At 34.7% G+C, this 22,009-nt stretch overlaps 1 protein-coding gene across 1 annotated transcript in view; it reads left to right on the top strand.

The window, feature by feature from the left end:
- Window positions 1-22,009, top strand: part of KIF18A (kinesin family member 18A) — an 81,570-nt gene that overhangs the window by 20,737 nt on the left and 38,824 nt on the right. Inside the window, exons 8-12 of the mRNA XM_040257758.1 lie at window positions 1,108-1,182; window positions 1,380-1,486; window positions 6,445-6,607; window positions 13,543-13,707; window positions 16,822-16,943. Of these exons, the coding sequence (XP_040113692.1) occupies window positions 1,108-1,182; window positions 1,380-1,486; window positions 6,445-6,607; window positions 13,543-13,707; window positions 16,822-16,943 (632 nt within the window). The remainder of the gene's footprint in view (window positions 1-1,107; window positions 1,183-1,379; window positions 1,487-6,444; window positions 6,608-13,542; window positions 13,708-16,821; window positions 16,944-22,009) is intronic.

Genomic DNA, 22,009 nt, shown 5'->3' with positions numbered 1-22,009 from the left:
GCCTCTAACACATTTGTTGCAGCCAAAGCTGATGCTCTGCTGTAGCCCAGCACCAGTAGTTCTCCACCTGAAAACCGCGGCCGTGTTTGCTAATCTCTTCAAACCTTAGTTATTTACTTCATCTATAAAGTAGATACAATATCTGTCTCAGTAAATAGTTTTTTAAAAATAATTTATTTTCACATTCATGATATTGATGTAGGCAATCTGTGTTGCGACAGCAATGTAATAATGAGTGGTTAGGTTGGTATTTTTGCCAATAATTTGGGGTAATTTTTTTTTTAATGTAAGTCAAACATGATGATGGATGTGTAAAATCACAAAACTTCAGAGTTGTAATAGACCTAGAGTTCAACTGGTAAATAATGGCCTCTCTTCCCACTTACCCCTCTGCTACTCCCATTGATTGAAGATAAGTGGGTTATTGTCTTCCTTAGAGAAATCTATTGTTTATATAATACATTGGGAAAGGTTATGCTTTATTGAGTATACAGAAATTTATCACACATGTTTTTCATGCACTGCTTATACCAAACCACTGAGGAAGACATTTTTAGCTCTTCTTTACAGTTGAGGAATTACATGTTCAAAGTTGTAAGTGTTAAATTCTAAGTTAAGTGAGAAGTGGGCAAGGCCTTGAAATCAAGTATTTGGATTTAAAGTTCTTTCCACTATTCCATAGGGGCCAGGGGGCTCATACTTTCATAAAAAGGATAAAATATATTGAGAACTTGTTAAAAGCTACTTGAACATACAAACTGGTAAAACTTTAAATTATCTCTGTATCTTAAAAGTTAAAGGACAAAGGAAAAAATGAGCAATTTTTATTATATGAATGCCTGCTTTGTAAGTTCTTTAAAGTACCTTTTCTCTGATGGTAAAGAAGGCAGTTTCTTTTATAAATGTTATTAACGTGCTCAGCATACCCTTACCCACTTGTCATAGATTTTAAGCACGAGCATAGTTGATTACATTGTCATGACTGTAATTGTCACAAATTCTGAATTAATGAAGCTGAATTAATGAGGATGTAATGCTGTTTTGTTTACATAGATAACTAATTGTTATCTCTGTATATGCACAATCATAATTTCTTTTTCTTAACAGTTGAAGAGCAATGTTCTTAACCTTGATAATCATATAACTCAGTATGTAAAAATCTGTAATGAACAGAAGAAAGAGGTACGTCTTTTCTTTACATTGTTGCTAATCTCTCTCAGTTCCTCATTTATGGGATTCTGCAATCTTTATTGTCTAAAACTCTATTGTCTATTATAATTGAAATTTTGCTCAGTTATTTTTCACAGTAAAATTTTTCTGTGGCTGTGTATAATGGAAACAGATAATTTGAATTTTTAACTACTGTTTCTCTCTACTAGATTTTAATGTTAAAAGAAAAACTAAAGGCCTATGAAGAACAGAAAGCCTTTACTGATGAAAGTAGCAAATTAATGATTTCAAACCCTCAGAAAAAAGAAATTGAAAGGTAAAATTGACATTAAGATCTCGTTTTAAGGATTTTGTAAACTTTAGTCAGATAATTAAAATTTAGTCAGAAATTTATTGTTATCATCATTTGTTGTATGTCTTTATATATTCTCAACTGTTCGGGAAGTCACAGATTAGTCTTATATGGTACACTTTGGAGATCAGGTAATTTTAATTGTGATTATACAGATAGTGAGAAGCAGGTCTTAAGTGTGGGATGGAAAAAGTAAACCTAATTATGTCACTTATGAAATTGGTTTTTAATAGTTTCCATGTTTTTCTTCTGTGGTGTTTTAGTCCCTTCTGGCTGCTACAACAAAGTACCACAGACTGGGTTGCTTATAAACAAACAAAATTATTTCTTACTGTTCTGGGAGCTGGAAGTCCTAGATTAGTGTGCCAGCGTGGTTGGGTAAGGGCTGCCTTCCATGTTGTAGACTTCTTGAATCCACACATAAGCAAAAGAGAGGGAGATCTCTCTGGAGGCTCTTTTATAAGGGCACTAATCCTATCGATGAGGTCTCCACCCTCATGACCTAACCACCTTCCAAAGGCTCCATTTCTAGTACCATCACCTTAGGTGTTAGGTTTCATTCAACATGTAAATTTCAGGGGACACAAATGTGTTCAAGCAATGGCATCTGGCATTATCATTATTTACATGGTGCATATAAATTGTGTCTACTCTTTCCTAACTTGATATAACTCTATTAATCCACTTAATTGAGTTTATGCAATTAATTATTTAAAGGGACATCTCTCAATGATATAAGTTGACACAGAAAAATTATCTGTTTCATCTAAATTTCTTAGCAGATAAATTTAAAAAACAAAAGCTATAATACAGTACTCACAAGCACCAAGATAATTTCCAAGTTGTCCTGATGGGCAATAGTTGAAAAACTTTGAATCTTGAGTAGTTCTAAGAAGACAGAAAGGAATTCTTGAATCAAACAAGTTTGAAAATTGTTCCTTACTTAAGGAATCTAAGAAGTTTCCAAAGTACATGAACATATTGAAAGCTCCAAGAGGCCCATAGGAAAAGGAACCTGTTCACCTTTGATTGAAAGTTGAATAAACCTTCTCCAAAGCTAATTTTCTATTATCATTAATATGAGAAACTAACCACATCTTAAAGCACTGATTACTCACACTTAGAACTCTTGAGTTTGCAGAAGATGTCTTAGTGTACATAAGGAAGACAGTTGACAGTGATTTTCAACATAGTTTCAAGTGTGTGTTGAAGTTTACATAAAATATCCTTGATTTGAAGAAAATAATTTTTTCTGCCTCAGTTTGACCCTAGATGTTAAGATAACTTCTAGGAAAATAACACTATTTTTTTAACTGTCTTTGTAGTTTTTGATGATATTTAAGCCCACATTAATTTCATCTGATGACTACAGCACCTCTGAAATTTGAAATGGGGTATCGTTTTCTAACTCACAGATTGGAACAAGGATTATATGTCATCCTTTCAAATCTTAATCCTGTGCTCCCATACTGTGCTATTTTACAGATACAATAAGGAACAATTAAACAATTACTTCTCTCTATCAGTGACAGTGAGTCCATTTTTCATACAGCATAAAGTTGACCTATGTATTATTAATAGTTCTGCTTATGCCAGAGGTTTCCTTTAAAGTGAAAGTGAAGTTGCTCAGTCGTGCCTGACTCTTTGCGACCCCATGGATAGTAGCCTGCACCAAGCTTCTCTGTCCATGAGATTTTCAAGGCAAGAGTACTGGAGTGGGTTGCCATTTCCTTCTCCAGGGAATCTTCTCAACCCAGGGATTGAACCCAGGTCTCTCACATTGTAGACAGACGCTTTACCTTCTAAGCCACCAGGGAAGTCCTTAATAGTGTTTAAATTATTTTCTGTTAATCCCCCTAACAACCCATTGTCAAGCTAAAGTTATATTTAATAGTCTTATAATACTTTTTGTTATATTCTACCAACTTTACAGTGTCTTTTGAAAAATAAGTAAAATTGACTCCTCATTATTCATTTAATCTTAGAGCTTCTAACACTGCTATATCATTAGTTGTGTTATTATAGTTTGTTAGTCAAATATGGGATTGGTCCTCATGTAACCAGATAGCTCTTTGTTGTTGCAAGTTTCTTGAAAATTAAAGCAGCCACCCACTGCTCAAATTTGGAGTCATTGCTTGCAAGAAATTGCTCAGCTCTACTTAACCAGATCTAATTATCAGTTGAAATTGTATAAATTCGTAGACTTTTCTGGAGTTGATATGGCTTTGAATCATTGACATTTGCTTTCTGGTTGTTGATTAAAGAAGGAGATGCCCTGAGTTACGAATACTTATTTGGGTATTTTTGACACTTCAACATGACTTGCTACTGCTGCTAAGTAATTTCAGTCATGTCCGACTCTGTGTGACCTCATAGACAGCAGCCCACCAGGCTCCCCTGTCCCTGGGATTCTCCAGGCAAGAACACTGGAGTGGGTTGCCATTTCCTTCTCCAGTGCATGAAAGTGAAAAGTGAAAGTGAAGTCGCTCAGTTGTGTCCGACCCTCAGCTACCCCATGAACTTGAGCCTTCCAGGCTCCTCCATCCATGGGATATTCCAGGCAGGAGTATTGGAGTGGGGTGCCATTGCCTTCTCCGTCAACGTGACTTAACCAACTGTAAAAACTTTGAGTTGTAATTGACTCAACAGGTGAAATAATTTGCATGTATTTATAAAGAAGGTAATAATACAGTTATATACCCCAAAGCCTTTGTCATTCTCTCACCAAAGCATCTGTCTTCTGAAATAAATATATGTAATACTTTTTAATCATATCAATCATACTTCACATAAAATTTCTTCAATGCCATGAATTTTTATTGTCTTTAAGAAATATAATTTTTATGAAGTTTAAACAGGTAAAGGGAAGACTATGTACTATTTGCTCTCTGTTAAAGCTATTAGAAAGATAATACTCAAAAAAAATCTTAAAGCATAATTGTTAAGCTCCAATCCTTTGGCCACCTGATGCAAAGAGCCAGCTCACTGGAAAAGACCTTGATGCTGGGAAAGATCGAAAGCAGAAGAGAAGAGGGTGGCAGAGAATGAGATGGTTAGTATCACCGATTCAATGGACATGAATTGAGCAAACTTTCGGAGATAGTGAAGGACAGGGAAACCTGGCGTGCTCCCAGTCCACATGGTCGCAAAAAGTCAGAAACAACTGAGCAACTGAACAATGAGAAAATACTCAAAAATATCATAAAAAAGTATAACTGTTCATGTCCAGAGTAACTATATAACTTCACTTATAACTATACCAAGAAATTGTCAAGAGTTCATCATATGTCACATGAAATTATCGGCAAAGATTTTGTTTTCTAGCTACACGAATGTTTTAAATGACTAGAAAATAGTTATTAGTCAATACCATAGGACTGTCTTTATAAAAAAAAATGATTTTTTAAGAGCTTTCTTTGATACTAATTCCTTTCCTTCCTTCCTAATCACTAAACACCACCAACTAAAATAAGAATTGACCATAAATTTCAAAACTAACAAATATTTAACTATGTCCTTAGGTAAAGTATTAACAGAAAATCTAAGAAATTATCTTTGGGTATAACCTAAAGATAACTTATCAAATCATTTACTGGCATTAGAATTGTTGTAATGTAATACAATGAAATTGCAATGTCCGTACATACTTCTTATGAAATATTTATCAGTTTGACAAAACTTCAGTGAAGTCGATGTATTGTGGTTTATATTCATTCCCAGAAGAGTTAAGAACTCTTTAATACTGACGTAAGCTGTCAGTGTTTTTACCACAAATCCTTACAAATATACCTAAAATTCTTGCCAAGGAACATTTATTTTTGAATGCATATACTGTGTTACCATTTTATTTTAAAAGGTTCACAGTTAATTTTTCTTTGAGAGTTTTGCCTGTATGTGATTGTCTCTACTGTTACTGTAGCTCAGACATGATCTGTGACCAATATTCTGCTGACCCTGGAGCATGCAGGATTGGAGGCTCCTTTTGTTGTTTAATTACTAGGTCGTGTCAGATTCTTCTGTGACTGTAATTCCAAGGACTGTAGCCCACCAGGCTCCTCTGTCCATGCGATTTCACAGGCAAGAATCCTGGAGTGGGTTGCTATTTCCTTCTCCAAGGAGTCTTTCCAAGCCAAGGATCAAACCCATATCTCCTGCATGGCAGGCAGATTCTTTACTGCTAAACTACCGGGTAAGCCCATACACTCCATTTAGGGCTTTCATAGAAGTGATTCACTTGAGGTAGTTATGCATTTGGAGGATATATGAGTCATATTCCCCAACTTTGATTCCCTATATCTCTCTTGCATTTTGAAGGAAACACAGTGGAGTGGCTTTTCTAGATTTACTACATTGTGAACTTGGATGTTTTGGATCTTGGCATTGTCAGCTGACTCTTGGCCAGGCTGCAGGGGGTACCTGACCGTATGGTGTGTTTTCACTGTTACAAGTTCTGAAGCTAAAAATTGGCTATCTCACTTTCCCTAGGGGGCCATAGAGGCACCATATGATTATGCCACACACTGCTTACTTCTTTACAGCGAGCCAACACCAAAACAACACACAATACTGTGTTTCTGGGGCCTTGTGAATTGAGATATTACAAGTCCACATTAACATCCTTTTCTTACAAACAAAGTATTTTATTTTTGGTAAGTTACTGGATTACGCAGACAAAATACAATGTATGACTGATACCATAGACCTTAATATACTGATATCTTTTAATAACATGATCTTTCTTGGAGAGCAGAGAAAGAGAAAGAAACCCAATGTTATAAAAGTAATGTTCATAACCCTTTACCAGCTATCTCACTTTCCCTAGGGGGCCATAGAAGCACCATATGCCCTTGTTCATGCAATTCTCTAAGTAAACTGCATTGCCTAGCACAAAATACTGAGATTCTATGTTTTATTTTTGTTAGATTTCAAGAAATTCTGAACTGCTTGTTCCAGAATCGAGAAGAAATCAGGCAAGAATATCTGAAGTTAGAAATGTTGCTTAAAGAAAATGAACTTAAATCATTCTATCAACAACAGTGCCATAAACAAATAGAAATGATGTGTTCTGAAGACAAAGTAGAAAAGGTATTTAACAACTTTATCATTAATTCCTAGAGATGGGAAAAACATGGAGACTTATAATTCTAGAAGTTTGATAGTGTTGCATAATCACTCATCTACAAATACCTGGAAATGCTAGGGGAAATAGTGAGAACATTCTTTGAAATGGATAGTTAAGTGTACAAGAAAAATAAATAAATTCCTAAGTGTCAGAAACAAAAAGGAAATAGGTGTAAAATCTCAGTTAAATCTGTTGCTTCTGTGAGGGTTGACAGAATGCTTAACAGGAAGTTAACACACTGAGGGAGAGTTGGTTACCAAAGTGGAGCAGAGAGAACAATTGACCCCAGATGCAGGCAGTAGTTTACCGCTTAGATCAATAGGAGATTCCCCCCACCCCACCCCAGAAGAATGTTTTGTCACTAACATTGCTACAATTTCTATTGCATCAGTGCTTAGAAAAAAAAATAAACTTTTATTCAGTTTTATTATTTAATGTAGAAAAAGCGCACTGCTGTGCCCCTCATACACACAGACCACTTTCACTACCCTGCTTTGATGTACACTACCACTTAGATAAGGGGCCCAAGGGAGACAGGGATTTAGAAATGAATGGTTTACCTTCCCTCTTAGTATTGGAAGTATACCAGAAGAAAACATGTTACCAACTAGCACAGGAAAATAAGAAACCAAGCCTAGGGTAAGAAAGGAAAGTCTCTTTTGATGACCATCATTATTGGTACACTTTTCACAGGATTTTGAGGTTTGAGTTTTTACAGTCCATGTGTTTTGTTTACCAAATCCCTAAAGTGAGAAATTAGCATAGGAAATGGTATCAGAGCAGTAATAATCTATAGGGAACTGAGTGGAAGCAATATAAAATCAGCTTAGTGAAACAAGCCTATGTTTGGATTTTCAATTCAAACCACTAATGAGAGCTCACTGTCCAAAATTACAAAACATGTGAAACAGCCCTCCACAAGCAAGTCAGCAGACTTGGTAAATATGATAGAACGCCCTCCCCTGCAAAACATCAGATACAACAAACTGATAAAACCTATAAAAACAAAGTCATCAAAGAAAGAATCAAAGATGAAAAGAATATATATATATATATGAGAAGAAAACAAATGAAACTTCTAGAAATTAAAGATTTATTTACTGGAATTTAAAATTTCAACTTATAGGTATAGTACTAGGCAATATTTTAAGTACTTGACATCCATTAACACATTTAATTCTCCAAAAATCTTGTGGGCTGTATAATATTATTATCCTTGTAATTAAAATGAGGAAACCAAGGCCCAGAGAAGTCATTCTGTCAAAGATCACCCAGCTCATAGAGTCCTAGCTACTATTTGAACTCAAGCAAGCTGATGCTGGAGCCTGGACTCTTGTCCCTGGAGAGAAGAGCCTGGTGGGCTACAGTCCGTGGGGTTGCAAAGAGTTGGACACAACTGAGTGACTAAGCACAGCACACAAAGAGAGAATTAAAGAACTGGGAGATCCAAGGAAATCACACCAAATACAAGATAAAAAGATAGCAGGTGTGAACAGGATATTGTTATGTAAAAAAAAAACTAGAAAGTCATGCATTCATCTAGTAGATATATTGAAGGAGATGTGTTAATGCAAAGGGGGAAAGGATAATGTGCAAACTCTAAGGCTTAGACTTTTCTAGAACTAATAAGTTGTCAATAAAATGTAAATTCAAGAAACGTGAGTTGTAAGCAGGAAAGGAAAATGTATACTTGGAGATGTGCAACTCCAGAGTATCAAAAATCAGAAAAATAAGCATTTTGAAAATAATAGATTCTCCCCAGTTTTGGTGTTCATTGATGATAAGGTTAATTGCACTTTTAAGTACTTTTGTAATTTAATGTGTTTATTAATTTAGTGTTATTAATAAACACATTAAATCAGTCATGCAAAGTGATTTATATAATTTAATCACATAGAGATTAAATACATGAGATGCATTCACATATTACTTATTAAAACCTTTCTGTTGTAGATAACCTCCAGTCCTGTTAGACTTCCACCTTAACTGAGTCTTCTTTTCCCATATACCCAGAAGTAACAGTTATCTATAAAATTTTTACATATTTTTTAATATCTGAAAGCCATCAAACTGTGATAGTGCTTTAAAAAACTAGCATTTTAGGTTTTATCAGCCCAAGAAATGGGAAAGATGTGATAGGCTAAGAAGTTAATCATAAAGCATTAATAATGTGTCATGGATATGAGAATATCAGTTACTATTAAACTAATTATCAAAATTAGTAATTTATTTACTGACTATGCATTTATTATGCCTTATTGAAAATATGTTTATTTTAAACCACTTTATAGAGATATATGATTGATGTTTAAAGAAACTCACAAACATAGACAACTTGACAGGTTTGGAGATAAATATACACTAGTGACACCATCACCACAATCTATGCCATAATCCTGTATCGTACCTCCTAAAGTTTCCTCCCACCCACTTTATTAGTAGTAATATTATATTAACAGAAACACTTAACATAAGATCTATACTCTTAATGATTCTTAAATATACAACAATACACTATCATTCAGCCTTTAAAAAAGAAGAAAATCATGCCATTTGCAACAACATAGGTGAGCCTGAAAGACATGGTAAGTGAAGTAAGCCAGACAGAAAAGGATGGATGCTACATGATACTATTTATATGAAAAGTCTAAAATCATCAGACTCAGAAATAGAATCGATTGGTGTTACCAGGAGTTATGGGCAAGGCAAAATCAGGAAATACCAATCAAAGGGTAAATATGTAAAACAAATGTACCCTAGAGATCTACTACTGTACAGCATAGGGCCTATAGTTAGTAATGTATTGAATACTGAAAATTTCTTTTTAATTTTGTTTTCCAAGTATATTTAAAATGTTCCTCACATCATTTTAAGGCAGAAGACTAGAATGTATATCTTTGTTTAAAATTTGTTGCGATGTTCTTTAACTTTCTTGAACTACAAGATTGTTGCCAGTATTTTTGATAACCTTCATGACTTCCAAATAATAAAATATCTCATAGGATTAATATTGGGTTGGCCAAAAAGTTTATTTGAAGTTTTTTTGAAAAACCCAAACAAACTTTTTGGCCAACCAATATGTCAATTTGTTATTATGAAATCCCTACATATGTTAAATGGAATTCTGAAAAACTGCTGTATTACCTGTTCTAAAAGTTGTATGTTATATCTCAATTATTTGCATTTGCTTTATTATAATTTACAGTAATGGTAATATTTTTCAATTTTGTGTAGGTTTCCTTTAAATAAATGCCAATTTTCTGAAAGTACAATTATCTGATTTATGTCTTGAAAAAAGGCAAGAAATTCAGTCATGGAAAGCTGATTGAGAGCAGCTTGTTTTGAACACTTTTATATATATCCTAAGCATTGTGCTAGACACAATAGAGATAAACCAAAGTATGAGGCATTATAGTACTTCAGTTATTTATAAACTAGTTGGAGCAATAAAATGATATATAAATGACACAGCACTGTATGATTATCATGTAAGGAATAGTGCAATAATAAAAATGGCTAATATTGAGAATTAATTGTTTGCCAGACTTTTCAAAGTCTTTTGCATGGGCTATTTCATTTAGGATTTATAACAAGCCTATGAGGTATATCCTCTATTATTACCACAATTTCGGAGCAGCAAAGATACAGAGAATTCAAGTAAGCTGTCTAGAGATATATGCCTAATCAATATGACTGAACCAATATTAAACTCTGGCTGTTTGGCCTCAGTCTGTACTTGTGAGGATCCTACTATACTATAAGTACTAAGTGTTATAGCTATTCATAGTAAAAAACAGTAACTTCTGGTTGTGGTGAAGAAAGGCTTCGTAGTAGAGAGATGAGATTTATACTGGGCATTTTAATGAAAATACTGAGTGCATGCTAAGTTGCTTCAGTCGTTTCCAACTGTGCAACCCTATGGACTGTAGCCTACCAGGCTCCTCTGTCCATTGGATTCTCCAGGCAAGAATACTAGAGTAGTTTCCATGGTCTTCTCCAGGGGATCTTCCTGACCCAGGGATCGAACGTGCATCTCTTACATCTCCTGCATTGGCAGGCAGGTTCTTTACCACTAAGTGCCACCTGGGAAACCCTGTATAAGAACTATTAGTGGGGAAAAAAATAAAAAGGAATACAATATTCAAAACAAAACATCAGTTTGACTAGAGCACAATGTTGTCCATAACTATACTCAATACTTCCTGCCAATTCCTACCCCTTTGCCATAGCAGATACCATTGAAGTGGTTGTAGCACTCTTCCTTTCTGAATCTGAAACAGCCAGAGTTAACCACTGTGAATAGATTGCAAATGGCACATGATACAAGACATATTTTGCCATATTTAATCAATTCTATTTTGAAGGGAGGGCCAAATTCTGGAAGCTTTGGTTGCCAGGAATTTTATAGTCTATTTTTATAGTCAAGAGGCAATCTTTGAAGCAAATAAGTAGTGTATTAGCAGAGCTGAGACTCAGGTTGCCATTTTTTGAACATTAGAATATTAGTACATTTAATAAGTTTGATCTATTTAATACCAAGCTAATTTACCTAATAGTTATTTTCTCTGTCTTTCTTACCCTGTTGAATTGGCAGTGTGTGATTGGAAACATTGAGACATAGAGTGAGGAATAGATTTGGCTAATTTCTTTTTTCTGTTTGCATCCTTATTCTGCTTTTTTCAATACATTTGCCTTTTCTCATACCTCACTTTTGGTCATTTCAGTTGTTTTTCCAATTTTTATGGCTAGTCTCATGAGACTAGGTAAGGAATGGCGATAAAACCTCTTAAGTTTATTGGCTGTAAACTACTGAAAAATGTAGAAAGATATCTAGAGATTTAGTTTGTTCTCACAGAATTGTCAAAGTATAGTTTTACTAAACTGCTTGCTAGAGTAAGGGATTTTATATCTGTCTTGGACCCTCTCCAAAGAGGTTTGCTCTCATAATTGCTAAAAGAATCTCATTGATTCAGCTATGAATGGTTCTAGAATATGGACTCTGAGAATAGTATTACAGTGAAGCTCCTGGGTAATTTTATGAATGTATAGAGTTAATATACAAGTTATATTAATGAAATAATGAGTTCACTGTGTTAGCAGTCAGTTCTTTTGTACAAAGCAGTAGTGTTATAATACCTAAATTTTAAAATTACATGTTTATTCTCACTCAAGACCTTTTATGGTATTTTGAAAATTATATTAATAAAACATATAAAGCTTTTTTGAAACTTTAATAGGAAACAATTTACTTTAATGTGAGGATTTAATATACATATTTTAGAATTTATTTCCAAACACTTACTTGATATTTATTTCAGAATAGTAAGGATTACCCTGATGAAAAATGTCCCCATAAAGAACCATCATAGAGGATACATTTCATGAACATAAGTACAAACTCAAAAACATATTTCTTGAGATTTTCAGTCAAAATTTTTTAGTTAAATATTGACTGCCATCAGACCCACAGATCATTTCCTTCCCTGATTCTAAGAGTATCTGCAATATTTGTAAACATTAGAGAAATATGAAGGTAGTTTGATTTAATTGCCTTCCTTCAGACAGGCACAATACATTTATGTTCATTTTTCAGATAAGGTGACTGAAGAGCCACACAAATTTGACTTGCCTAAATGTTCACACCTGCTGCATAGCAGCAAAAGTCAAGAAGCCATGTATCCTACCTTCTGTTGTATCAGTGGCTCTAAACTTTTCAGGTTTCAGGACCCCATTCTACTTTTAAAATAAAATTTTAGAACCTTAAAGAGCTTTTGTTTATATGGATTTCATCTACCAATATTCTGTATGAAATTTAAACTGAGATTTTCAAAAGTACATTATGTATTAGTTAAGAACAATTAATTACCCATTGTATGACAACATAAGTAACACTTTAATGAAAGTAGTTGTTTTCTTAACCAGAAAGAGGCAGTAAGAAGAGTGACATTGTTTCCTATTTTTGCAGATTTTTTCATTGCCTGTTTTTCCTCAAAATGTCAACCTTTTATGAAAGATAATAAGAAAGTTAGAGAGTAAGGCCTTTAACCCAGTTCAAATGTAGTTCCTGCTCCTTTTTCATTTTTTTTCCTGCCATAGGGTATGTTCATCCCTACTTCCAAAACTGCTGCAAGTGCTTATTCTAACCTTTAGAGATATATTGTCTCAGGTCCAGCCATCATATCTGATGATTATTGAGTTTAGTGGCTTTTGGCAATTAGCCCAAAGAAGTCCTACCATTCTGCCACACTGTGCCGATGATAGTGTGCAGGGCCTTGGAGTGAAAAACTAGAAAGCCAGTTTTGAACCTAATTCATTTGTAGATAAAACACCAAAAGTATTTGAGCTATCCATTATGTGTCCTGAACCAACCATCAGGCGAGATCAGATGTTTATTACACTCAGAAACAAGCTCTGTTTTCTGTCATTGACAACAGCCAGTCTAAAGGCCTTATAGGCAAAACCTTAGAACAATAGAATACTCTATTTCTTCACATCTTTCAAGCTGAAGGCAAGATGAGAGCAGTACATGCATCTGCTTTGTTTTCAATGAGGAAATCATAGGAGTCAGGCCCCATATGAACTTTTCAAATGCAACATTTAAAAGCATATATTTTAGCAACAGCAAAAAAGAAGTTATACTCTTCAATTTGGCCATTGTTTTTCTTAAAGTCATAAACTCTCAACATGTAATTTTATAAAAATGACTCACAACTCAATTTCCTATTTTCCTGCAAGCAGCAGTATTGTGAGATTTCAAAGGGGAAATAGCTTTAAGTATAAAAGTATAGCCTAATTTAATAGGCTACAGTAGCATACTTAAAAGGAAATATACCACTGTACTAATATCACATACATCAAGTATCACAAAAGATTGACAATTAAGTGCATTATTTTTCAGGCCACTTGCAAAAGAGATCACAGACTTGCAATGTTGAAAACTCGCCGCTGCTATCTAGAGAAGAAAAGGGAGGAAGAATTGAAGCAATTTGATGAGAATACTAATTGGCTCCATCGTGTCCAGACTGAAATGGGACTCTTAGGTCAAAATGGTAGTATTCCAAAGGTACATACATGTTTTATATTCAGATTTATTGTCTTAGAACTGAACTTCTTAAACTCACTGCTGTGTAAATATCTTTCATAAGGCAAATTTTGGTTCATCTCCCTCAGGTTTAACTGACTCATTTTACTGTTTTTAACCAAATATGCCTTCTACCTCCCTATTTACCTAGTAAATTTCTTTTTCTTTACTTTCAGAAGAATATAGTTACATTTAAATGTTTTTTCAAATGATTGCATCCTTTTATGAGGTCGTTCTTAAGTCAGACTGAAGTAGTTCTATTTCAGACTTTCAGACTGTACGTGAATTTTCATGTAGGTGATTTAAATTTAATCAGTTGATATTAGTTTTATTATTAGTTTTAAATGTTACCATTATTTGTATTATAGCCAAATAAAACCAGTTTGAAAGCTGTATGCATTTATGTTTATGTACTAAATTGAAAATAGTCCATCTAGAATGTAAATTAAGTATAATTTGCATTTTACTTATAATCTAGTATATTCATGTAATTGACAGTCTAAAATATAGCCCATCTCCAACTAGAAAAGTACTTAAGAACTTGTTTAGTATTAAAAAAGCAAACAATTCCATTGATGTTTACTAGTTTGCCTTTGTTTTCCCGTAATTATCTTAAGCTCCCAATTTTTAAAATGGTACAGTATTATTTTTAGTAGTACTATTATTGCTTTTTTTTGGCCTACTTATTAGCATTTATGAAGTTAATATTGTTCAGGTTATCTTCAGTAAATTTAAATTTTATTTACCATGGTCCAATCTAATTTTTCTAGCAGTCTGTCTTCTATAACTCTCGTAAGCAGAACTTTTCACACCTGAATACTTGTTTTTTAATGCATTTCATTATAAATAATTTGAAAAAATTAAAACTGTTTCTATTTCCATCAACCTATCCCACTCTCAGTCCTTTTTTTTGTGGATATTTTCATAGCTGAAATAGGTATCTACTTTTAAGCCATTCTTTCTTATATAAGCAAACTGAGACATAACTTTGTGAAAAGATTTATTCACAGTTATACAACTCTGGACAGAGACCCAGTACTGTGACTTTCATATTGCTCCTCTTAACCTCTCAAATTTATCCACTTCCGCATCTCCCATTACCAGTACCCTAATTCAGACTTTCAGCCCCCATTGTTGGACTGCTATGTGTGGCCTTCTACTTCCATTCATATCCTACTGCAATCGTTCTCTACACTGCAACTAAAATGAGCTTTCTAAAAAGTAACTTTGATTGAATCACTCTTAAGTGCTTTCTCCCATATATAAACTCTCTATTATGATTTCCCAGGCCTAGCATGGCATCTAAAAACCTCTCGTTTTATATATTACCTCCCATTATATTCTTGCTTCAGCTATTACTAACTTAACTGTAGCTCTCATGATAGGCTATGCTCTTCCAATCAGATTCAATCACTAGTGTATCAAGGCATGAAAAAGATTAAAATTATAAGCTTGGTTTTTCAAAGATGACAGACTAGCCAAGAAATATTATTGGATAAAATAGTTATAGAATCAAGGCTTGTCTCTTTAAGAGTGATACAGAAAAATAAAACAAGATTATCAGAAGAAATAAATAAGGGATTTTTTTTTTTTTTAAGAGAAAAGATGGAATATTTGGCAAATATGTTCGTACTGTTAGGGTTGTTGAATTTTCTAACTGGGAAAGATGAAAGAGATCATATAGTAAACCTCTTAACTTTCAGTCAAGTAAAGTCATCTCCATAAAGACCATATTTGGGACTTCAGGTAGCATTTGTGTCATAGTCAAGCCATCTTTAAAATCACATGACTCATGAGCCAGTGTTCTAATTGTATCTTCCTGACCTGACTCCCTAAAGAGAGTTTGCTCTAAAATACTTGTTGTTTCTGAAATGTAATCATGAATCATCTAAATAATAACCCCCAACTTTAATATATCTCAGACATATAGAATTGTATTGTTTCCTTGTCAAAGCACCCACCACTAGCTTAGGAAGTATTACCTAAAAAGGAAAAAAGAAAAAAGCCTTAAGCTTATAGAGAATCAGTGGCCAACTGCAGTTTGGTAAAGGAGTATTGAACGCCTGAAGTGGATGATGAGAGTTATCTGTAGGAAGTTTTTTGGGCACAGCTACCGTAAGGCTTTTTGTCTCAGCCTCTTACAATGTCCAAAATATTTTACTCCCTTTTATTGACTAAAATTTTCCCAATTTAAATTCTGAAAATGCTTTTGGATTATTACCATTCGTAATTAGGTATAACCACTTACCTGACGTTTTCCATACTTAAGGCTTAGTAGAATTGAGGAAAGAGAAATAATTTTAGGTGGTAAATTAGAAAACATTTGGGCATATGCACAAGAGGCTTAGGAAATGAGAGACTGCAAAAACTTTTCTACACTTTTGCACTAGGATGAAGTTTATACCAAGATTGGGTGAAGGTGAGAATTTTTGTTGTTGTTGTTGCACCAGGCATCATCTTAGTCCCCTGACCCATGTCTCCTGCTTTGAGAGTGTAGAGCTGTAACCCCTGGACTGCTGGGGAATTCCCCAAGAAAGTTTTATTGTATGCAACTCCACACACTGGAGTTGTTGGACACAGTTGGACAGTTTGACACAGTTGACAACTCCAAACACTGAACTAGTTTGAGACAACACCTCTCATGGTGGTCTAGAATGGAGAATCTATAAGCAAATAAATAAATGGAATTGTTACTAATCAATGCTATGACAGAGACTATTGGAGGTGAAGAGTGTCCATCTTTAAATGTAATGCTTAGAGAAAGCCTCCCTGAAAAAGTGACATTTAAGCAAAAATGGACCAAATTAATGTATTTTGACAGTATTATATACAAGTTGGATAGACCAAGAAACTATTATTATAATAAAATTTGTTCTGAGACATTCAGTTTCCAAGGAAACTTGAAACTTATCTCACTTGTAAGTTATAGACTACCTGTACCAGAATACTTGTTTTTCAAATTGTTTCTGTTCATACCATTTCATATTTTTAAGAATTAAAACTCGTAACACCAATATAAAATAAGTTTTATTAATATTGATTTAACTTTAATATTCTTAAAAGAATCTGAGATATAGTTTGTATTGTTTTCCTCAGGAGCTCAGTAAAGAACTTCATTGCCACCATCTGCACCTCCAGAACAAAGATTTGAAAGCACAAATTAAACATATGATGGATCTAGCTTCTCTTCAAGAACAGCAACACAGACAGACAGAAGCGTAAGTACATGGGTTTGCCTATTCTAAAAATTTTAACACTGTAGACCTAAGGAACCTGAAGCACAGAAGTTTAGGTTTCCATTGCCAAAAAATTCAGTTTTATCCAGTATAAAATACATTACTATTTAAATGTCTGCGAGCATTAGAAATCATGCTGAGTTAGGAAACACAGAGCGAGTGCGAAGGATGTGGTTCTTCTCCTCGGATTTTTTTATAGTGCTTTATAGTTTTGAAAACACTTTTTTAATTTATTGTTTTTATGCAATATATGTCATGTAATACAAAATTCTAAAGATACCTCTACAATGAAAAGGAGCCTGTCTTCTACCTGTCCTCTAGCCATCCTTCCCCCCTCTTAGAAACTACTACTATTAATACCAACTGAATTTTTAAGTAGACAGTTTTTAAGCATTTGTAATTCCAGAATGAATTTTTGCTATCATTAAAATGAAATCATTTAAATATATATATATTTTAACATCATGTCCCAATTTTTAAGTGATTCTATACTATTTCATTCATGCTCTAACTCTAGTAGCTCCTTTTAATTATTGAAACACAATAGTAAAAAAAAAGTATGCCTTGATCTTTATTTTTATTACATTGGACATGTCAGTCAACTTCCTTAGGCATCACTTTCATGCTCTGTCAAAATAACAAATTTATTTCTCTAAAGGCTTTCTGCCAGTCTAAAATTCTACTGTAGTTCTTCTAGTGTTCTCAAATAACAATAATTAATTTTGCATACTTTTGATTTAAGGGAAATTATATTAGCATAATTACTTTTAAAAAGAAGAAGAAAAAGAAAGGGAAAAACTTTAGGGAAATATTATCCTATGGACAGAAGCTCACCCTGCTCTCCCCATACTTCCTATATTTATACACAGAGCAAACATTGAACATTCATTTACTTGCACTCACACCCCCTGCAAGAGTTAAAAGTTATCAAAGAAACATTAATTTATTTCAACCATACTGTATTTGGTTTATCATTAAAATAGATTAATATATTTAATATAAAATTTTGCCTCAAAACAGGCAAAAATTCTCTTATTTATTTAGAAAACTGGTGAATTAAAACAGGGACAATACAATATAGTAGAAAGAGTATGAGTTTTGAAGTTGGTCTTGAGTTCTAGTTTATGTAAGCAGTATAACCTTGCATAAATTATCCTGCCTCACTAACCTTTAGTTTTCTTATCTGTTCAATTGTAACACTTACCTTATAACAAGTTTATAAGGATTAAATAACAAAAAACAACAGATGTGATGAACTGTCTTAGCCTGAGCTTATAGAGTGAAGACCAAAAAAAAAAAAAAGTGATTTTGTGCGTATTCAAAGAGCTGAAAGAAAAAATTTTCAGCCTTGAAGACCACCTAGCAAAGTTATCAATAAGAATTTAAGAAATAAGAGTTTTCCAGATAACCAAGAGTTAAAGGAGTTCATCACCACTAAACTGGCCTTTTAAGAAATGTTAAAGAGACTCCTTTAAGTTGAAAAGAAGGGCCACTAATTAGTAACAAAAATGTGAAAGTATAAATCTCACTTGTAAAAGTGAACATATAGTAAAAGTAGTGTTTTAATCACTTAGAATGCTAGTATGAAGGTTAAAATAAAAAAGTGAAAGTAACTGTAACTGTAATAATAATTACTTAAGGAATGTACAAGATAAAAAGATATAAAAGATGGGGTGTTTTCACAGAACTAGAATGAATAATTCTAAAATTCGTGTGGAACCATGAAAGACTCCGAATAACCAGAGCATTCCTGAGAAGGACAAAGTTTAAGAGATCACACTTTCAGATTTCAAACTACATTACAAAGCAGTTGTGATCAAAACAGTATGTACTGGTGTGAAAACAGACACATAGATCAATGGAGCAGAATAGAGAGCCCAGAAATAAACCCATGCATATATGGTCAGTTAATTTACAACCAAGTAGCCAAGAATATCCAATTGGTGGTTTAGTCGCTAAGTCATGTCCTATTCTTGCAACCCTGTGGACTGTAGCCTGCCAGGCTATCTGTGGGACAGAATTCTTCTCCAGGCAAAAATACTGGAGTGGGTTGCCATTTCCTTTTCCAAGAAATCTTCCTGACCTCGGGATCACACCCAGGTCTCCCATATTGCAGGCAGTTTCTTCACTATTGAGCCATCAGCGAAGCCCCAAATGAATACATAAATACATACAAATAAACATATGCCATACATACATGCATAAATGGCATATGTCCTGGGTCTCTAAGACCACCTCCATGTTTGATGATTTACTAGAATGGCTCATAGAATCCATCATATGGCTGACCCCATGGTGGTGGTTTAGTTGCTCATTTGTGTTTGATTGTTTCCAATTCCATGGACTGTATAGCCCCCCAGGCTCCTCTGTTATGATTTATTAGAGTAAAAGCAGGCAAGACAGAATCAACAAAAGGAAAAGGTGAATGAGGCAAAGTTCAAAGGAAATCACTTGGTTACAGGCATTTGTGTCTTCATCCTATGGACCATACAGGATATGCGTAAGTCCTCCAGCAAAAGTTGGAATGTCATTAGGCCGACACTTCATGCCCTGGGTTTTCACTGGGAGCTGATTGCATAGGTACTGTCTGCCAAGCATGATGGCTCAAAATTCTAACCTTTCTAAAAAGAAAGCAGTTGTTCAGCATAAACCACATTGTCTGTACAAAGAGTTAAACAAACACAGTGAGCCACTCTAATAGTTCTGGGAGTTATCTGAACTTCTCAAAATCTGTGTTTCAAGATACAACCCAAGGGCCAACCTTGTTGACAAGCCTTTCAAAGGATGTCAACTTCAGACCTGCTGTGTTAACTCTTCTCTGTTTAGCATCTGATTAGTATAGGTGCTCAACAAGTAATTGTTTTTATTAACTTTCTGATTAAGAAGTTTTCCTTACAATTGTTACCTACTGGGCTTAAATGGAGTACTCCCCACAATTACCAAAAAGAAAAATATCCCAAACTATTTTTTTGTACAGCTATCTAAATATTTAAGATTCCTAGATAATAAAGCAATTATTTCCCAGTGTGTTAAAATTAAAATGCCTATTTTCCCACTGTCCTATCCATACATCAAATGGTTCTGTTCTTCTGGACATCCTTAGTAATATGGAACACCAGGACTAAGTTATTTTAAGATTTCATGTTGTTTGACATCTTGTTGGTATAAAAGTTAGGAACCATTTATAACTTTTTAGTTGCTGGCATTTCTTCAGTGAATATTCTTCATGGAGGTCTAATACATAAAAAGAAATGTTTAGTACTCCTCTGATTGACAGTAATAGGATAGATTTTGAATCAGAGCTAAGCATCCAGCACCCTGTCTTTTTTTCATATCCACCATGTGCTGTGCTGTGCTTAGTCACTCAATCGTGTCCAACTCTACGATCCATGGACTATAGCCCGCTAGGCTCCACTGTCGATGGGATTATCCAGGCAAGAATACTGGAATGGTTTGCCATGCCATCCTCCAGGAGATCTTCCAGTCCCAGGGATTGAACCCAGCTCTCCTGCATTGTGGCAGATTTTTTACCATCTGAGCCACCAGGGAAGCCCAAGAATGCTGGAATGGGTAGCTGTCCCTTCCCCAGGGGATCTTCCTGACCCAAGAATTGCGCATGGGTCTCCTGCATTGCTGGCAGATTCTTTACCAGCTGAGCTACCAGAGAAGCCCTATACCCACCATACTTTTCTGCAGTTTTCTCCTTTGAATGCCTTTGCAAATTATTGCTTTAGTTCATAAAGAACTAACTTCAAGGAGAGGTGAGTTTTGTTCATTTGTTATTTTTTTCTAATCTTATATACCTAAGATGAGCTTCATCATTTGACAGAGTGTATTAATATTTCATTTCAATCTCATAATGTTTAGTAACAATAGCAACACAATTTTTTTGCTACACTGTCTTCATTGCTTCATGCAGGCTTTCTCTAGTTGGGATGAGCAGGAGCTTCTCATTATAGTGGCTTCTGTTGTTGTAGAGCATGGGCTCTAGGCACAGGGACTCGGTAGTTGCAGCTCTTGGGCTCTAGAGCGTAGGCTCAGTAGTTGTGGCACATAGGCTTAGTTGCCCCTTGGCATGTGGAATCTTCCCAGACCAGAGATCAAACCTGTGCCCACAGCATTATGAGGTAGATTCTTAACCAGGGACCACCAGGGAAGCCCACAACATGGTTTTCAATTGTTAAATCACATTATGCTTTGTAAAAGTCTTTTATATGAAATTTAGTTCTGAAAACAATCCCCTGTTGAAGGTAGTGGCTATCCAATTGTAGCCCATATTATAGAGGAAAAACCTCAGTTAGTACTTTATCCAAGGTCAAATAGAAGCAAGTGAAGACTAGCTGACACTGCAGCCTGGTTCTTGTAATTCCCATACAAGGTACTTTCCAATCTATATTTAAGGTATTAAAGATATTTGATTAGAGGTATTTGATTGGAATTTCTAAAGAAAGATATATACAGGGAACCACTTTAATCATCTGCTAATACTTTGAATCACAATCTGGAATCAAAATTGCTGGGAGAAATATCAACCTCAGATATGCAGATGGTGCCACTTTAATGACAGAAAGTGAAGAGAAACTAAAGAGCCTCTTGATGAAGGTGAAAGAGGAGAGTGAAAAAGCCTGGCTTAAAGCTCAACATTCAGAAAACTAAGATCTTGGCATCCGGTCCTATTACTTCATGGCAAATAGATGGAGAAAATGTTGAAAAAGTGTCAGATTTCATTTTCTTGGGCTCCAAAATCAATGTCGACAGTGACTGCAGCCAAAAAATTAAAAGACACCTGCTCCTTGGAAGAACAGCTATGACAAACCTAGACATTGTATTAAAAAGCAGAGACATCACTGTGCCAACAAAGATCTGTATAGTCAAAGCTATGATTTTTCTAGTAGTCATGTATGGATGTGGGGCTACCCTGGTAGCTCAGCTGGTAAAGAATCCACCTGCAATGCAGGAGACCCTGGTTCAATTCCTGGGTCAGGAAAATTCCACTGGAGAAGTGATAGGCTACCCACTCCACCTTGGACTTCCCTGGTGGCTCAGAC

The sequence above is a fragment of the Oryx dammah genome, unplaced genomic scaffold, assembly GCF_014754425.2.
Source record: "Oryx dammah isolate SB20612 unplaced genomic scaffold, SCBI_Odam_1.1 HiC_scaffold_17, whole genome shotgun sequence".
Taxonomy (NCBI): domain Eukaryota; kingdom Metazoa; phylum Chordata; class Mammalia; order Artiodactyla; family Bovidae; genus Oryx; species Oryx dammah.
This window is presented reverse-complemented; position numbering and strand designations above follow the sequence as displayed.